The following is a 19,002-nucleotide window of genomic DNA, read 5'->3' on the forward strand; positions in this document are numbered from 1 at the left end:
CTTCTCGAGCAGCACGTTACGCAAAACATGAGCATTTGTCACAGCAGCATGAGTTGTGAAAAGAGGTGGGATAATAGAAACAGTAGGTCCAGGCAGGCCTGCAGGGAAACGCCTCTGACTCCTCCCACGCTTGCTGTTTGACTGGTTGAGTCCTTGTTTGTATGTAAACAGGAACATTGCAGACACGTTCACGACTTTATCAGACTATTGTCTTTATTGCATTGTTGACAATGGTGCTGCTATTGGGTGTAAATGTGATCAGTGAATAAAAGGCCAGATAGAAACCCACCACTTTCACTGCTAATCTGGGTGGGGTTTTTTCTGCACGATTACCCGCAACCCTGAGATCTATGATTGTTGAACTTGTTTTTTAAGAAAAGGTTGCTTATTTATCTCAATGAAGTTAGTGAGGTTGCGTCTTTACAATGTTGGAGAGAGAGACCCTGTTGGTCTCAGGAAAGTTTTCAGCACTGAATTGGGTTATCTAAGCACTGTAAGACACCTCTGATTATGGTGTTAGCCAACCAACAGACTCAGGCTGCTCAACAGGCCTCTGGGACTGAACAAAAAAAACACCAGGTTAAAACCTAGTATATGGTTGGACCTAATACACGTGAACTGGGCGACCAATGGTGTGACTTCATAACTTGGCCGACCAATGGTGTAACTTCATCACTCACTCAGTCAGTCACAGACATTCGCGTTTGTAGGGCTGACCCCGCTGTTGCGGTCCAGCCAATTATGGCACCCAATGACCATCACCCCTTGTGCCCTCTGGGGTTGAAAACGAGACCCTGCAGGCCATCAGCAGTTTAGTGCCTAGTAAATGTGAATTCGCAATGGCTTGCACTAAAAAATAGTCAGTTCACAGAGAGAGCAGTCCTGAGTTCCCAGAAATGCAGTATGACTCAAGCTTACAGAGCACATTATGAGCCTTCTCGCTCCTTGCACCAGTGCTGTTTGCTTGAGCTGTGTAATACGGGCAGCCACTAGATCAGAGCAGTTTCAGCCCAAGCGGGCCCGCATCTGACTGCCATCGGTGCCCCACGTTTCGCAAATCAGCGCTGAAGACGCCTGCTAGCGGCAGCGGTGTTCACCAGCTACTTGGCATTATTCTCACAGCTGATCCTCACCTTCGCTGCATCGCCGCTACTGTCCGCTAGCGGGCCACTGTAGTGCCGGTTAGCAAAGCACTGTTGCTCCAATGGTGCTCCACGTGTGGCTTGCTGGGAACTGTAAATAACTGGCCATTTATTTACACAGCCTTCATCAGCTCTACTTGCTTTACTAAAGGGGGGGAGGGGGGTGGTGGTGGTTAGTGGCCATCCATCCTGGCCTGAAACTGGTTTACAAGGTAAAATTGCAGCCCGACCACATTTTTTTTCTGAGTGTTTGTGATTTGAGAGAGGAATGCAGGGGAGTTTCACTGAGAGTTTTTAAAATGCAAGAGAACAAAAACCCTGAAGAGGCTTAGATGGGCAACTGTCATTCACAGAAACTCATTGTGCCACATCAATAACTTGGAGACTGAATGGGCCATCAAGTGTTTCTACTGTGCTTCACAGTAATTACAACAGTCACACCCTTCAACTGCTGGAAGCCCATTGTACTAATGTGTTCATTATGATTAAAAAAATCGAATCTCAATGTTGCTAAAAAGTGTCTTGTTCTGTAGTGTAGCGCTGCATGTGAAATTAAATGCAGAGTTGATCATAGCGTTCGTCATTATTTATTTGCGTTGTTAGACCACCAGCTTTGTTGGTATTATTGGAGTTCTGCCCAATAAGAGGCCACTGCTGGGCTCTGGTTGGCTAATCCACTTTCATTGTTCCAATATTAAGTGTTAAGAATAAAATATGAAGGATTCTACCGTCTTCACCTTACTACAGAAAAAAATGAAATTTGAAGAGCATGTCAACCTATTTGAAAAAATTACATCTTGAAGTGTACTCGAATTAAAGTATAGGGTACTTCAGTATACTTGAAGTGTAATTAAAGAATGTATAATTAATTCTTAAGTTGTGCTGAAGTATACTTGTTCACAGGGGAATAAATAAATAAATAAATAAATACACAATGTCCACAACAGAAAGTATATGCATATAAGAATGTGCATATTTCCTTGTAAATGGGTGTAAGTAAATGAGCATCACTGACACTTTGTGAAATAATAACTCAAGCCAGGAAATTGCACCTCCAGTTTATTCACAAAAACAGAAAAACAAACATTCTTCAGAAATGACAATTGCATGACAATAATTCAGTTTCTTCAAAGCATTCACTTAATGCTTTAAACATTTTATGGTTAGTAAACAAATATACATTTCACAAGCATGACAATTTAAATTTAGGATTTTGCTTTCTCATTAAATTCTAAAAATAAGTATTCATTGCAAAATGAATAAAATAAAAGCATATTCGTTTGATAAGTACTACTATAAATACAGAATCATTTTGCCTTTGAGACAGTGATGGGTTTGCTTAGTCATTTTCTGTCCATTTCTCCTCAGGTGGTTGCCAGTATTTGTGCACCCATTAACTTTCTCCCACAGGGGTGGTATATGGAATGCAGTTATGAAAGGTAAATGCACCAAAGTGTGGAATACAGTTATAAAATGTTCAGGTGAACACAAAAAAGTAACATATTTATTCAGGTCCGACATTCCACGTTATTCCTTTTGCTGAAGGATTTCTCTACTATGATATACAAATTTTAGTTCTTTCCACGCCATTATGCAGCTTATTTAAAATATGTTCAGTGTCACTGGGCTACAAACAAACGGCTTGCTGCACAACTGTGCCGCCAGGCTGCAGATTGGCTGCCAGGGTTTTAAAAGAAAGAAAACACTCTCTACTGTCAACAGAAAATATCAAACATGATTAGGACTTTTTCACCTTTACAATATATATAACCAATCACATAACACATGATATTGTATCTTATGAGGAAACTCGAGCATAGGATTTTCAAAGTCACAAGGGATTTAAATTACTTGAGCAAAAAAGTAAAAAAAAAAACAAAACAAAAAAACAGCTGTTCTGTAAACCATTCAATAATCAAATGTTTTTTTTTAACCTTTACCCTGTAATTTTAGAGGTAATTTACAGGTGAATATGACGCTCCACTGGGGTATGCGTTATTGGGGATGTATTGACTTGAGGCAGAATGAGACCTGTTGGGTATGTAGACCTTGGCTGGCATGTAGGTCCCTGCTGTCATTGCGGGCCCTGGGTAGTACTGGGGTGGGTAGCGTTGGCCCGGGTAGCCCCAGCCGTACCTGTTGTCCACTGGCGGACAGGAAGTACAGAGGATTGATCCGCCAATGATCAGCAAGGCTGAAGTCGCCCATCCGATGTAAATGGCAGCCCCCAAATCTCTCTTCCTTTCTTCGCTCACGAAAGAGCTCTGGAAGTCTGCGATGGTGGTAGCGGCCGACCAGCTGACAGGAATCACGCAGGTGGCCCCTGACGCGATGCAGATGGCGCCTCCTAAGATCACCGTCTTGGCTTTGGAGGCGTCTTTGTCCAGGCAGCTGGTGCACTTGGCTCCGATGACGGTGAAGGTTAGCCCCACGAAGGCTACCACGATGGCGGTGACGATGAGCGCCCGGGAGGCCTGCAGATCTCGCGACAGCTTGAGCAGCGACTCGTGGATGGAGCACTGCATCTGTCCCGTGCTCTGCATCACGCAGTTCATCCACAGGCCGTCCCACACCACCTGGCCAGACACCACGTTGGCGCCGATGCGCGTGGTCACCCTCCACATGGGGATCCCGCAGACGATGATCACCCCCAGGAATCCGATGAAGCAGAACACCTGACCCGTCACCTCCTTACAGATCCTGCCCATGATGAGACCAGTCGCGTGGAGCTGCAGACGGACCCGGTGTCCTCCAGACTGATGAAGGGTATGGGCTGCAGGATATAGGATCCTGAAGAGGAGGGGTTTAGGGTTGTCAGAAGACTTGCCTCTTTTAAAAAAGTAATTCTGGCCAAACTAGTTTCCTCAGTACAACCCCCTACCCCCGAAGGGCTCCATGTGCCGTGTCCCACATGGGAATTTATTAATGCAAAATACAAATCATTTCTTGTACTGTGTCTGCTGTTGTGCAATAAGGAAATGTATAGAAGCACCTTCCAGTTGCATCAGTCAAATTTTTACCATTGCTGATTTCACCCCTCATAAACTAAGTGACACAAAATTATTGTTTAAAATCCCTGTGCATGCTTATTTTTATTCCAGCTTTATTTAAATGCATCAGGTTTGACTGAACAACGTGTTAATGTTACTGGTCTCAGTTTAAACCCTTTTGGCATTTATCTTCTACATTTTTTCAGTAAATTCCAGCTTTAAGTAGAGGACAGCTGTCTTAATTTATTAAGGTTAAGCAGTGTGTGTATGTGTGTGTGTGTGTGTGTGTGTGTGTGTTTGTGGGTTGAGAGACTCTTGCAATTGCAATGCTCTTTACTTTGCCAAAATGTGTTTTAAGTATTTATTGTTGCTGTCGATTTGTTGTTAATACTATTATTTCTCAGCAGATACACTACCATTAATGGTGTATCCTATTTGTCCAAACTGTGTTGAGTTGGAATAATGCTAAAAATGATCAGCTTACCGCTAATCAACCATTGACAGTTTATGAGGGTTAGCTTGAACTAATTTATAAAATAAATACAGCTAGATAGGCTAGCTAACCACAGAAAAGTTCCAGAAAAGGTGTAATAAAACTTCTAACGCTATACATTTTTCTATAGTTTTGCAAATATTTAAGTGAAATTAAAGAACCAGAAACACAAAATGCACTTAGTACATTAAATTGTTGATAATCAAGTCTTCCGCATTGTAATAACCTACCAAGGTGATACAGTTTTCCCCCTGGGTTGCAGGAGCATCCTGTTTTGTTTACAGACATGAAGTGGGTTTTTATTAGCCAGTCGGGCCAGCCCAACTTCTTCAGGCTAGCAGTCATAGCTACTGCTTCAATGAAGTTTTTACTAGATCTCTGCAAGACATGCCTAGAATTACATTGATTGATGATCACAGGATAATTCATTCACCCACCAGGGTCTCCAGTAGTAAAGAGGAGAAAGTAACCCCTGATAGGCTCTGCTGACATGACAATGTGTGTTACTTAGCCACTTTAGTCAGAGAGGCTGGCACTACATACATCAAGTCATAGATGCATATTCTAAGGGCGTATTAAAAAAAAAATCTTATTCTTTTTGGGTAAAACTAATAAATATGTAACTAAATAAAATAGGGAGGTGTAATGATTTGGGGGTGCAATGGCACCCCCTGGTGCCTATGACCGCATGCCCCTGCTTGGGAATTATTTATTAATGCACTGAAAAATAGTTCACCAGCTGCTAAATTTCACACTTACACCTAGGGCCTGTTTCAGTTCTCTTGGTTGCTTTAAGATGAAAACATCTGCAATCAATAAAAAAGTATGGCGTGGGCTGTTTTGATGTGTTGGTATTTCACTGTTCTAGGAATGCTGTTTTTTAAAATAGTTGTTACTAGAATGCGGTTCAATTCAAATTACACAAGAGACATGGCTCACAGTCCTCTTTTGTTTCCAAAGAAATGGACCCTGCAAGGCTAGCTGGGGCCCTCTGTTAATTTAACATTAGTTTGCTTCTCTGGTTTGTTTATTTTTTTTTATTGTGCAGGGTTATGTTTGGCAGTGTTTTTAGGGTCTCCTGTTGTTGACCTATTGGATCAAGATCGGGGAGGCAACTATTTTGAAAAACAACAGCTGCAGATATTGCAAAATGTTTTTCTAAGCAAGAGGGAATAATATCATAATTGGTAGCACAGGGTTGAGTGACACATAGCGGTGTGTTTTCTTATGGAATTCAGGTCTGATTTAAACTGGCTGTGTGCCAACCAAACGTTATACATGGGGAATGACACGTGCCTGGCCAGTGTCTTGAGGATGAGCACACACTAGTCAGCCTTTTGCTAAAACCTTTAGACCTGGCTGTTATTTACCAGTGGACCTGATAAACCTGTCAGTGTAATAGTTGGGCAGTTTCACCTGGGAGTGCCCTCAGTGGAGGGAGGGGTCACATTTAAAATGCAAGTTAATCCTTCCTCTTGTGATTTCAAAACTGAGTTCCTGCCCTCAGGAGGGAAACAGTACAGCTGTTTCTACTTTATATCATATATTCTCATTAACACATGCAGAAACAGCTAGAGGTCTAATTTTGCATGCGTGTTTGGGTGGGTCTCATGTATTTCCATAGAAACTCCCCTGAAAACCCAAGCCAATCCGATAAAAAAGGAATGTTTAACATTTTAACATTTAACATTGTTATTTTTTGTCTGTGAACTTGAGCTGTTTGTACAGAGAGAACAAACTTCTGCTGTGGTGTTTGGTTTTGCCCGTAGAAAACACTTGATTCCATTAGGAAGCTTATCAGATGTGTATGCAAAAAACTTTAGGATCTGTGACACAGTTAAAAAACAGCAGGATTTCCATAGTCTGTCTGTCCCTAATCTGCTACCTCTGAGGAAACTTTACCATATGTCAATCAAACCTCATTTTTCATTCTCAGGCTGGAACCCATTTTGATTTTAAGAACACTCTAGGGACATTTGGAAAGTTAATGTATATATTTCAAGCTATTATTTTTGTTCAGTTTCCTGGATGTGCCTTATCTTTTAAGTCACGAGGAACATGGCAGGAATAGCCTTAGGATGTTATTTCTATGTTGTAAAAAAAAAAAACGAATCTGAATTGTGGAGAGTAATTCATATTAATTTTATGAAGAATGTAAGTAACGTGAAACAAGTCTACCATTTCAGGGCTTTCATTCAGAACATTCTTAAACTGTGTTTAAAACTTATTCTCCATGACATTATTTTGTCATTTGTCATAACTAAATCATAACCCTCAGGGGATTTTGCAAGTAAGATTGGAATGTTCTTTTTTCTTTTTTTCCCTGAGATGTTGGTAGAACTTGTTTGGAATAGTAATGTATTTTTTAAACATTTGTGGAATGTTCTCATCATAACATTATCTTATAACCAAAAGGTAATATAACTGGAACCTTCTGCAAAGTTTTGGAAATATTTCATGCTAGTTGAGATGAACTGCATCTGAATAACCATGTGCAGGCTGATGCAGACTCTTTGAACTTTATAAAATTCTATTTCGTTTAAAGTATCTATTACTATTAAAGCCTGTTTAATGAGAACATTGTCCAGACATTGGTTTCCTTTTCAGTGAATACTTCCTGTCCCATGAACTCTATTTACAAAACAACTGGAGATGCTATTTTATAATATCTAAACACAATAGGCACTTTTCAACATTATAATGCACTTATTGTATCATTCATAGCACATTTTTATGACGGAGTTACTTGCTTGACGGCTGTGATTTAAAAAATATGAATTAGCATAAATGGGGCATAATTCTTTGCATGTTGCAGTGGGTTTTTAAGCTTCCCAAACATGCTTTCATTCTTCTTGACTCAAGAAATGCAGGCCTGGTATAAAATTTGTACTTTTATTAAGACAAAAAAGGCACAAGGAATTGCCAGTGGACATTCAAAATTGGTGAAATTTGCGATAAGAATAACAATTGTAAAAATATATACCCCCTCCAACCCCCAAAAAAGATAAGTGCACAGAACTGTGCTTTAGAAAGGCTATCAATGATGTCATTACAAATGCTATTTAATTAGTGAAAAGATTCATTACTCTTAATGCACATTGACAGATTAATATTATTTTGAATCTACTATATTTTAATATATGGCATTAGGATAGCACTCAAAACAAGGACAAGGCAGCAGACTGAATCATAATGCCGATGATATGATAAAACAGTATGACATTACGCTGTGTGTTTGCATTTGTGGAACAATTGTCAGGAGTGTGTGGAATATGCTCTCTTATGTAAATTGTCACCTATCTGTATATTATCCTTCCTGACTTCCTGTAGAATGGGTGAGCGTGCCCCAATGGACTTAATTAGCAACACTGGAAAAAAATACGCCCAAAACACTTGGAGCAGTATTATAAAAGGCATCCTGTACTTTCCATTGGGATGATTGAATTTAGCTCCCTCAACAAGCCTGCGACTGCTGACCTTTTCTTTCTGTGGAAGAGCATTTTCATAGACAATAGGTTATGAACTGAAGGCTCTAGACAGCTGTCAATCAGCACACACACACACACACACAAAGCACACGCACACATATCCTTGTTGAATGTTACGATGAAAGTGTTAATCAAGAAAAACATTTTCTATGACAAAAGCTATACAATAAATAAAAGCCCAAATTTGTTGACAAATACTAAAACAAAATGAACTAATATTATTGTCAATGAATAAAACAAGATGAAAATGTCTTCGACAGACAATTGGACAATTAAGTGGTTTTAAATGCTGTGCACAACACTTTCCTAATTAGGTGCAGTGCATCATTAAGATATAACAGAAGTTCCAATGAGAAAGTATGGAGGCAAAGCTTAGCTCATCATATCGGCATCTTTCATCCAATCATTAGCATGCTTGCGACAGTGCTCAGTTTGCTTGTCAAATCATGTCCCTGCCCCAGCTGGTTTTTGAAATAAAGAAGGGATATGCACACAAACTTTATATATGACTCCAAGGAGAACAAAATGCAATGTAAGCCATGTGTACGTACTACTGTACTACTACTAAAATTAGGCATTTTGCAAAAACAGTCTTTTTGAGACAAAAACAATGTACTTACCTCTCTTGTTACGTTTGGTATCACTCCTAATCTGAGTTGTGCAGCCAGCATTATAGGTGTAATGTTAAGCCTGTAATGCTGGAAGCATAGAGCACTTCCACATAGAGCCAGGTGTGGTCCATGACATAAAGATTAATAAATGCCACCTGAATAGTGTTCCAGAATTTGTAATATTCCTCTCGTATTCCTGCATGAATGTGCCTAGTGCATATGCCAAACTTTTATAGCTGCTATGCAATAATAACAAGAGCTACAAGATTCTTGGAAGAAATTATTATTGTTATAGGGTCTGTGTATAAAGGTCAGCCAGTAATAATTTCTAAGAACATTCTTGTGAAAAATGTTTAATTAGAATGACTTTAAAACGGTTAGCTTTTGTTGACTAATGCTATTTTAGTTTTTGTTGACTAAAACTGGACTAAAGGCTCTATTTTCCTGAACCAGAACGCTGACACCGGCATTCATACTGAACGGTTCTAAGGGCCAGACCCACCTATCACTACCCAGGACCACACTGCATTATAACAGCAATTAAACAATTAAAAAACAGAAACAAATGCAGGAATTAACTTTATGAAAAAGGAAAAATGTGATAAATACAAAGCATGTATTTTTCCTGCTTGGGGGATTTATATCAAAGCCAAATTAGACCACATATGATCCACAAATCCAGTTGATTGACTATTGAATAGGTTATGATCCTGCGTGCATTTCTTAGGAAAGCCCCAAAATGAGTAACCCGCCCTAAGCTGGGCTGTGACTTGTGCCATAGACCTGGTCTGAACAGGCGGGTGGTGCAAGCGCAAATCGCAGACTACGCTGACACCAAAATTGCAATCCGCTGTACCGCAATTGCAGTGTGCTGATTCATCTTCATTGACACACCCCCAACACTCCTCCCACTTCTGCAACATGGCGAGTCACCAAATTACCAAACGGGCTCAGGCGTGCCAAAACCCACTTCACCAGTGCAACGGCTCCCCACATGCCGTGCGCCGGTTGGAAAATAGAGCCCTGAAACAAAATAATCAAATGATTAAACTGTGACTAAAACAAAAATGCAATTTAGTCAGAAGACTATGACTATGACTAAGTTAACATTGATGCACACACATGTACAGTCCACAAAAAATACTCATGCCGTTTTGTTTACTGTTATCTGAGAGGTGAGCTGCTCAGTCTAGTTCAGCTGTTGTTATCTGAGAGGCTAGTCACTCTGTCCAGGTTAGCTGTTGTTATCTGAGAGGCTAGTCACTTTGTCCAGGTGAGCTGTTGTTATCTGTGAGGCTAGTCACTTTGTCCAGGTGAGCTGTTGTTATCAGTGAGGCTAGTTGCTCTGTTCACTAGGGAGGTCAGCTGCTGCAAGAATCAGGCTGGACGCTATCTAATTAACATGGGCCAGGCTAGCCATTACATCATTAGCACACCGTGAATCTGGTCACAGCTTTTTGGAAGATTGCTGCAATAGTTTCTCACAATGGAATTTCTGGAGCCACAGGTTTCTAACTGTTGTCAGATAAATGTCTCCTGTAGTACTATGTGACTGGTAGGGTGTTAAATGTGGTTCTTTGTAGCAGATTGGATATAAATACTCTGTGAAAAAGAACAATTGGTCAATTGTTCACGCACACTGAAAGTGGTGGTTGATTGGTCAGATCCATGTTTGGTAAAATTTGGTCCTTTTGGCCATTGCCAAGATTATCCCTTCTTGTTTGGAAGTCATACTTGCTAAAGAGCATTGCAGCTTGCACACCACAAACCTGTCAGTGCATTGTTGCTTCCTTTTAAGGAATGGCTTGAAAAACTGCAGCAAATCTACTGACCTTGATGCAGTTTGGGCGTGGTTTATGTCTTCAAGCGTGTGGTTCTCCTGTTAGCAGTCACCTATCAAAACCCAATGCAATATATAAACCAACTTGCAAACCTGTGTGCCATTTCTCAGTCATCTACACACACCAACATTGATTTCACCAATTTAAAATGCAATAAATATTATGTGAAATAAAAAGGAAAACCAATGCAGCTTTTGGGATTTGAAAGAAAGAGAGGCAGTGAAACAGACCACTAATCCTGAGCTGCTGAACTGACTTTGCAAAAACACTGATTCTCTCAAGGCAGATAAAAGGCTGACGTACTTACTCCCCTCAATTTGCCTTTCATCTTCCTTTGCTTTAGTTTTTTTTCTTTTAGGACTGTTTTGCATTGTAAAAGGTCCTTTTTCTGGTTTTCTATGACTTCCTTTGCAGATGCATTGAACAGAAAAGCTCTACTTCTCTAAGACAACTCTGGCTACAATCAGCCATTTCTAGGTAATGAAAATACAAGCCGTGTTAGGCATTCATATTCAAAAGGAAAGGATAGATCCAAGAATGCCTCCCTTTGAATTCCACCCCTCAAGAGGATGTCTGTTTTTTTCCTGCTCTCCTCCACATCTACAGTGTTTCATTGACTGCCTATCTTCTTGTAAAAAAGAGCTTACCATAGCTTTGATCTTTTTACCATTTTTCACATTGGTGATTTATAATTAAAAACAGAACAGTTATCTTTTTGTATATGTAAACAGCCGAGAGGTGCAGACTCTTTCTACAAAAGGAAATCAATAGGCAAATCTATCAAGTGATGGTTTATGGCTCCACACATAAAAATCACCCTCACCCACTTCCCACAGGTCCTGGCAGTTACTATGGTTACAACATTTCTTCAGAGTCACAGTGCACAGAATGGTTACCATGGTACCTGCCAACCAACAACGAGTGAGCTGTCTGATCACTTTAGTAGCATGGGCACCCCCATTTGTTCAAAATTGTATTTCATCATTATGCTGAATAATAATCACAATGTTATTCACGTTCCTTTTTTATTTTTTTAAACAAGTCAACTAGAATGGTCAACCTCTTTTTACATATTTTAAATAGGTCTAATAACAATGTACATATGAATATAATGTAGTTGATTTAGAGGTGTGTATTTCAAAGCTCTATATTATGAATTATGCAGTGATCATAAATAAACCAAAGGCACTGTTAACAAAACTGTACATAGCATCCAAATTGAAATGAAATTGAACAAATGTATATGTACTGTTTATCCCCCTTTCAGTGGTTTGAATCCTGCAGGCCTTAGATATTACTTTCAGTTTGTAACTGGTATGTCCCTGATACACCAGGTGGATTATATTCCCATCTAAAATACATTTTCAAACTGCTTAATTGTTATAGTATGACTGTGTTTATTTATCATTAAAATGCCACATTTATAGAGTAGCTGTTGAATTGTCTTTACGATTAAGATAATCTGACCATTGATTATCTGACCACTGACACTGATAACATCTATTTCACTGAGATTTAGGAAGTATTTCAGGAATTGGTTAAAATTGCTGTCCGCCAGTGTAGCATGATTCCATTCCTGACATGTAGCTGTAGGTAACCATATTTTCTCAAACACGTTTTCTTCAGTGACGTGATATCATGACATCTGGCCAAGTGGGGATAAAGTGGTCCAAAAGCCACATCTGAAAAGTGGCAGCTCCTGGCTTAAACCTACTGTGCAGTATATACTCATCCTGGTTTTTATTTGCCTGCAAATTCTCACCAAATACTGTCACTGGAAGACCTCTCCCTCTACAATGGGACTGATTGCTTAAATATAACTGTTCCAGGGTCATCTTGTTTATTCTCAGTAATTTGCATGGATGCTGTGCAGAATACCAGTTCTACATTCTGACTAAAGGTTTCCTTTGAGTATTAAAAAGGAGAAGAATTAGCCACTATTCATTGCGGTGAACATATTTTTTCTTGTTCTTTTTCTTTACTTTAAATCTTGAGCAACCAGTATTTGTGCCACCATGTTGTATAAATTGGAGCCAGAAACTGTGCTGTAGGGAAAAGGGGGGACCCTCATATGGTCATGAATTCTGGGCTGGGTCCAGGCACAATGTGATTGACAGTTCCTTTTGCAAAAATGTGCAGTTATCTCATAATCCTAATAATTTAACAATTATTGATTCAGAGGAAAAAAAAAATTAAGATACTTCAGTTGTCCTATGGTCCAACATTGTTGAGTTGGCTGGTTTGTAAGTAGCATTTATAAATCCTTCTCCAACTTCCCTCTGAACAAGAAGCAATAACTCTTCTGAGACTACCCTGTTAACAAAATCTTTTATTTTCACGCTTTCAGCATTGCAGTCAGATATAAACTGCATCAAATAACAACATTGTGACAAAAGCTTTTATAACATTTCCCTCAAACCACACATTTACAGCTACTTTATAAAAAGGTCCAGGTCACACTTGTATCTTTATCCCTGCAGGAAAAATACATTTGCGCTACCCAACGAAATTACGAGAGCATAATTCCACATCTATCCATAATGTTTAAAGACATGTGAAAAATGTGACTTCCTGGAAATTGATTTACAAATAAGTCACTACCTTACTTGCATTTGGTATCTAATAGTAAGAAGAATATCATAGGTCATAGATTATAGGTATTATTTTTCTTTTGAAACCTCTTCCACCTGTAGAAAATGAATTAAAAGTAATGTAACATTAGATTTTCCTCCGTACAGACTTGGTAAAACTGCAGAATCATCTTCCTTTACCCATTACAAAACAACAACACTAGAGCGAATTGATATTATAGTTTCTTTTAAAGTTAGAAATTATCTTAAGGTTGATTTGTGTGTTCTGTATTGTAAACAGGTTTGATGGAAGTTTCATTTGCAAGTATCTTTAATTCAGTGGTAGTCAGTCATATTAGTTTTTTAAAAAGATGAATAATACTTTAACTTGACAAAGTTTGGCTGTATTTTGTCTTGTGGTATCAAAATGGCAGCAACTGCACAAAACTGCACTTACTAAATTGGGCACACTACTATATTGGTATGACCCAAAAAAAAAAAAATCAAATTGGAGGGAAAATAAATGCCATATGCCCATTATATCTCCCCCCCCCCATGATGTATCAGATACATGCACCCACACCTGATTTCAAATGATTTGTTTACCTGGCTCACCATGTTACACATTACGTGACTGTAGTCACAGCTTGTGTACAGCATTGCCTCACTCCCCTTTAATATGATGACATGTGCTCTGAGCATTAGGCTCTCAGTCACTCAGGGTAGCTGTCTGCTCTGGAGCTAGCTAACTCAATTCATGACAATTGGACATATACCCCATCGTACATTTGTTTTAATCAGACAGTGTCCTCACGTGAACTGGGTGCTTTGTTGGGAATAGGGCTGTACCTACAGTTTCGCCCAAATGATTCTGCTGGTGACTTTACCAGCATTTGTGTGGAGTGTAATTTTTTGAGCGATTGCAAGTTTTTCAAGTTTTCAAGGTAACTTATCGGTTGTACAGCATAGTTTATATAATTTTTTTGTCAATTGAGTCAATTTGTACAGTCACTGTTTTTTTTATCATACAAACCTTTCTGATAATTAGAAGTATAGTTAATACATGCATACTTGTATCACGTTGCATGCAGTAACAGAATGAAAATGCTAGTTAATGGAGGTGGCTAGGTAGTGCAGCTAGTTGCTGAGATAGCATGCTAAAAGGCAAGAGTGAGAGGTAGGGTCTGAATTCTTTTATAGGACAACCTCTGTAAATGGCAGTCAGTTCAATGCTCACTAGCTGGTCATCCAGCGTATTTGTGCCTGTGACACTGTGTCGGCACTTAATGTAGTGGACAGCGTGAATGTATTAGTGTTTGTGTAGTTTTTTGTGAATTAAAAATCTGGACTGGAGCAGGGGTCCCCGGGCCTGGTCCTGAAGACTTGCAGGCTCGGCTGGCTTTTCGTGTTACTCAGCACTTAATTGAATTCAATTCAATTGGCTGATTTTAAAGTGAAAACAAACACCGTGATCTGAGAGCTCTTAATAGTGAAGGTGGGAAATACACCTCACCCCCACCAGTGTGTAGCCCCCACCTAGGTGATGCATGGCAGCCATTTTACACCAGAACACTCAGCCCACATCAGCTGAGGTAGAGAGGAAGGGGGTTAAGGAAGCTTTAGAAGGATGAATAAAAACTAGCTGTGCTATTTGCCTCCAGAGCCATATTTGAGTACTCCTGCTGTAGACTACAGGGGCTTGGTATACTCTTGAATGTTCCCTTCAATCATGCCAGCAACTTTTCTTCTATTGAGATGTCCCACACGGGCTAGGAAATATCCCACACTAAAGCCAGGAATGTCCTACAGTGATGCACTGACACATTTGTTTCATTGTGAATAATCAAATTAAGGGATAATTCAGTTGCATTCATTCTTGTTTCCTGAGAAAAAAAAAATCAGTGAGTAAATATTTTTAGTGCTGAAGTGAAGGAATTAACATTAAAATGCAATCATTATTTAGAGGAGGGAGAACAACAGTACCAATACTGTTGGTGTGCTGCCATATTCTGTGCCTGGATATGGACCTCAAAGACAGGGCTGTTCATTTGTCCCACGTGGGATAGCTGTCCACATGACCGGGTGGTGTCCTTGGACTGTGAGCTGGTAGGCCTACTGAGAAGATGCTACTGAGAATTGCCGGCTGGCCCATTTCCTCAGGATTCACTGTAACACAGTCCTGTTGGTTCGGGCCTATTTCCGAAACTGTAGCTTGTGATTCGTTCTCTGAGGATTTGTAGCCTATTTGCAAAGGTGAGTCCACGACAGACCATTGGACACAACTGTTCAGGAGGGAGGGAGGGTGGGAGGGAGAGAGAAGGAGAGAGGGAGAAGGAGAGAGAGCATCCTGTGTAAGACACTTATCCACTTTACAAATCAGTACTGATTAGCTCACTCTTAAAAGGAAGCTGATGTCACGCTTGATCTTTTATGAGTCTCCTTCAGTTATGGGAGGGGTTCACCCCATTTTCCCGCTGAGGATATGAGCTGTCTAGTATCATGTTCCTGAAACGGGAACTTTGATTTGAGCTGCCAGGCACTGGATGGCATATACCCTCCCTCCCTCTTCTGATGGCAGGAAATGGGTGTGCACTAAAATTTACAGCACGTCATGTGCATGTGCGGCTGACAGATCACTGTATAGATGTAATAGAACATGTTGCTAGCTAACTGTGTAACATTAAGGGTAAGAAATTAATGAAGTAAACATGAACTAGGCTGCAAACTTCACTGCCCACAGGGGCTTCACAGTTTAATGGCTTCTGCAGCCGGAAAAGCATCCTAATCCCGCACAGTCGCTAAGAAACGTGTACAATGACAACAAGAGTTTAGCAAAAATGTTCTAGAGGCCTGGGGAAATATCGCGGGCTAATAAGAGGCTGCCATTTGGGGTTTCTCCTTTTTGGGACAGTAGGATAATGGATATGGGTAATCTGGCAGTACACTAGTGACCGGCGTGCTGAGTCACACTCATTATATCAGTCATCCTCATTAGATAAAGTGCTTTTCTATTCTCTGGAATACTGGAAACTTACATCATAGGCTTTTTCCTCACCATCGTGTAGTTCATTTATTTATTTACTAGAAAAGGTATGTGGAATATATGTGCACTGACACATGTAGTACTACACTGACGCATTAGTAAATTAATATATGATGCAATATTATACTAAATGCAATTTACTAAATCGTGGTAATCTGATGTTGTGTAGGTTTAAGTGGGTAGATGCATGTGCATGTATGAAAAAAAGCCTTTTGTATGCTTAGTTTTTCACTGTTCTTGTCACACTGGGTACCTGTTCAATAATCAGTGTGTTATAAAATGAACTGTATGAAATTTTACAATATTGAATAAAACCGAGTGTACAAATACATAACCAGAGTGTTTGTATCTGAGACTAATCATGACACATGGCCGCATGTAGTAATGTACTGGCACGTGGTAATGTACTGACATGTGGTAATACACTGGCACATGTAACAATGCACTGACACATGTAGGAATGCACTGGCACTTAGTAATACAATGACATGTAGTAATGTACTGACATTTAGTAATCCACTTACACATGTAGTAATACATTGACACGTATGAATACACTAACACGTAGTCATACACTAACACGTGTGAACATAGGATTTTAAAATGTTTTTTGTATTATCTGTTGATTTTGGTACACATTTGGGATGACACTGAAGCATTCACTTTGAATTAACCTCAGAAATTCTGAATGTGATATGTTGTGCAGTATTCGCAACTGACTGGCTTCCATATGCCCTCCATTCATCCAATTACGATTCCTTAATCTCTTTTATTTATTATTCATATTTTAATTTTTCTCACCTGTTTGGCTTCAGAATTCTGCACACATATAAATTCATGTTTAAAAAATTGTGCTGTGTTGGGTGTAAAAAGTTTAGTTTTTATGAATATAAATATTATGTTGGAGCAGAGACTGAAATTTCTTCCCCAAAGCTAAGTGCATGAACCGTTTTAGCAGTTTACAGCAATTTGCAGCTGCTACCAACATGAAGCTGTTGAACTGTTTAACTTATAGAAACAGATCCATAAATATGAGATTCTTCATATCTTCTTCACACCATTCAGCTCACCAGGTACACAAATGAAGGTACCTGACCACTGTGTGCTGGTTATAATGATTTAGAAGAGCACACACTGGTGTATCTTGATCGGTTCTACAATCTGTGCTCTAAGGGTGTGGCCCTCCATGTGCCATTAATAAGATAACAGCCCTTTGTCTGGAACCACTAGAGAGAAATTCACTCAAGGCAGAAAAGAACAGGAGAGGAAAGGAACTGAGCCAGATCCAATCTGTCCCAACTGGCAGAAATTACTTTATTTATTATATCTTAATTAATTTTTAATACCCTATTTGTGATTCTAAATGTTCTGCTAAAGGAGTGCGCAGGAAAAGAACCCTGTCTATAACCCTGGTATTTATAGTGATTTGCTATAATAGTATTTGTAATTTTATAGTTAAATAGTAATAGTGGTTAGTACGTGAAGCTGATATTCAACTGATATGAGATCAGTGTAAATGTACTTAAAGCTTTCAGAGGAGCCTGACATATTTCATCACTGATGCTTTTTTTTGTATTAACCCAAAGGGAAATCATCACCAGGTTTATTGTGATAATTAAGCATTATATATTTTATTTTAAAGTGATATAACAAATATAGAATCTTTATCCATTTTTTATATGGCAGCTAATATCCCGTGTTTAAATATATTGACTGACTTGGCAAATATATATTTTAAATATCTAATTATTTATAATATATCATATTTAATCTTTAATCTGAAATATGAAAAAAAATAAATGAGCAGGTCGACAGTGCTCATTATCACAGTGTACACTGCTAGCCTGTGATATTGAGCAGTCAGCTTGCAGCACGATACACGGCTTCAGCTGTGTAACATCAAAGGCTGAGCTAGCACCGCTAACCTGTCATTAGCCGCGTTAGGCATGTGCTTCAGATTCACAGCAATGGCAGCGAGGTGATCGTCTGTACCGGTGCCTCTCAGCGCGGCGCGGCCAGCAGCTGAAACGAAGCTCGCCGTTAGCGTAACATTTCCGGTGGAATAATCAGGAAGCGTGGCTGTGCCGGTCCAGCCCCTGCCATGCTGTTTCTCTTCTCCCTTGGGGGGGGGGGGGGTGGGGGGGGATGGGGCGGGGGGGCGTGGGGGTTGGGGGCGTCTCATTTATCCCTCGCGCCGAAAACCCTGCGCAAATCCCCCCAAAAAATAACCCATAATAGCCCATGGAGATGCCTCGCCTAGTGCCGGCTGCTCTGGTTTGTACGTATGCTCAGGTCTGTGCGGGATGATCCATGCTGCACGTGGGTGTACAGTATATGATCATTCTATTCCAATATGTGTTCAGATCATACCTCACCTATAATATCAATAATGCTAACAATAACTGGAAAAACAAATTGGCATTACTGGTATGTTGCGTAAGCATTTTCATTGATTCTTTGAAAAAGAAAGGAAAAAAAAAACCTACCAGTTCTAATCAATTTCTGCGACTGCTTTTCCAAAATAGTGTTTCTCCGCAGGAAATTCCCTCTCTGAAACCGCATTTATTCAGCAACTACACTGCCCAGCCTTTATAGCGACAGCAACAGCGGCAAAAAAGCAAAAAAAGAAAAGGCAAGCTCACAAAATGGGAATTATTTGTAGCCAGATTGGGAGATTTTTCAATCATTCATAAGGGGAGCAAGACAGGGTGGGGTCGCGTCGAGGCAGCTCTCCGCGCGCTGACGGAAACCTGGGTGATGGCAGAGCTGGAGGAGGGGAGGAATGGTGGGATGGAGGAGGGGGAGGTGGAGGGAAGAGGGGGAG

General features: G+C 39.9%; 1 protein-coding gene across 7 annotated transcripts; it reads right to left on the minus strand.

Moving 5' to 3' along the window:
- Positions 1–3,045: 3,045 nt before the first annotated feature.
- Positions 3,046–18,936, minus strand: LOC118209202 (claudin-4-like). 7 transcript variants are annotated; one of them, XM_035384364.1, is made up of 6 exons: positions 18,665–18,936; positions 18,104–18,200; positions 15,119–15,417; positions 10,557–10,617; positions 9,666–9,747; positions 3,046–3,932 (listed from the first exon to the last, which is right to left on the minus strand). In XM_035384364.1, exon 6 carries the CDS (start codon positions 3,848–3,850, stop codon positions 3,092–3,094), a length of 759 nt encoding a protein of 252 aa, XP_035240255.1. In that variant the 5' UTR covers positions 3,851–3,932; positions 9,666–9,747; positions 10,557–10,617; positions 15,119–15,417; positions 18,104–18,200; positions 18,665–18,936; the 3' UTR covers positions 3,046–3,091. The 7 variants fall into 7 exon arrangements, with proteins under 7 accessions (XP_035240255.1, XP_035240256.1, XP_035240254.1 ...); XM_035384365.1 differs by lacking the exons at positions 15,119–15,417; positions 18,104–18,200; XM_035384363.1 differs by lacking the exons at positions 15,119–15,417; positions 18,104–18,200; positions 18,665–18,936 and adding an exon at positions 11,213–11,374.
- Between the last annotated feature and the right edge of the window lie 66 nt (positions 18,937–19,002).

Source organism: Anguilla anguilla, chromosome 12, assembly GCF_013347855.1.
Source record: "Anguilla anguilla isolate fAngAng1 chromosome 12, fAngAng1.pri, whole genome shotgun sequence".
NCBI classification, from domain to species: Eukaryota; Metazoa; Chordata; class Actinopteri; order Anguilliformes; family Anguillidae; genus Anguilla; species Anguilla anguilla.

Excerpts from the sequence above, each read along its gene's own strand:
- LOC118209202 (XM_035384368.1), bottom strand. The coding sequence starts at position 3,850 with ATGGGCAGGATCTGTAAGGAGGTGACGGGTCAGGTGTTCTGCTTCATC.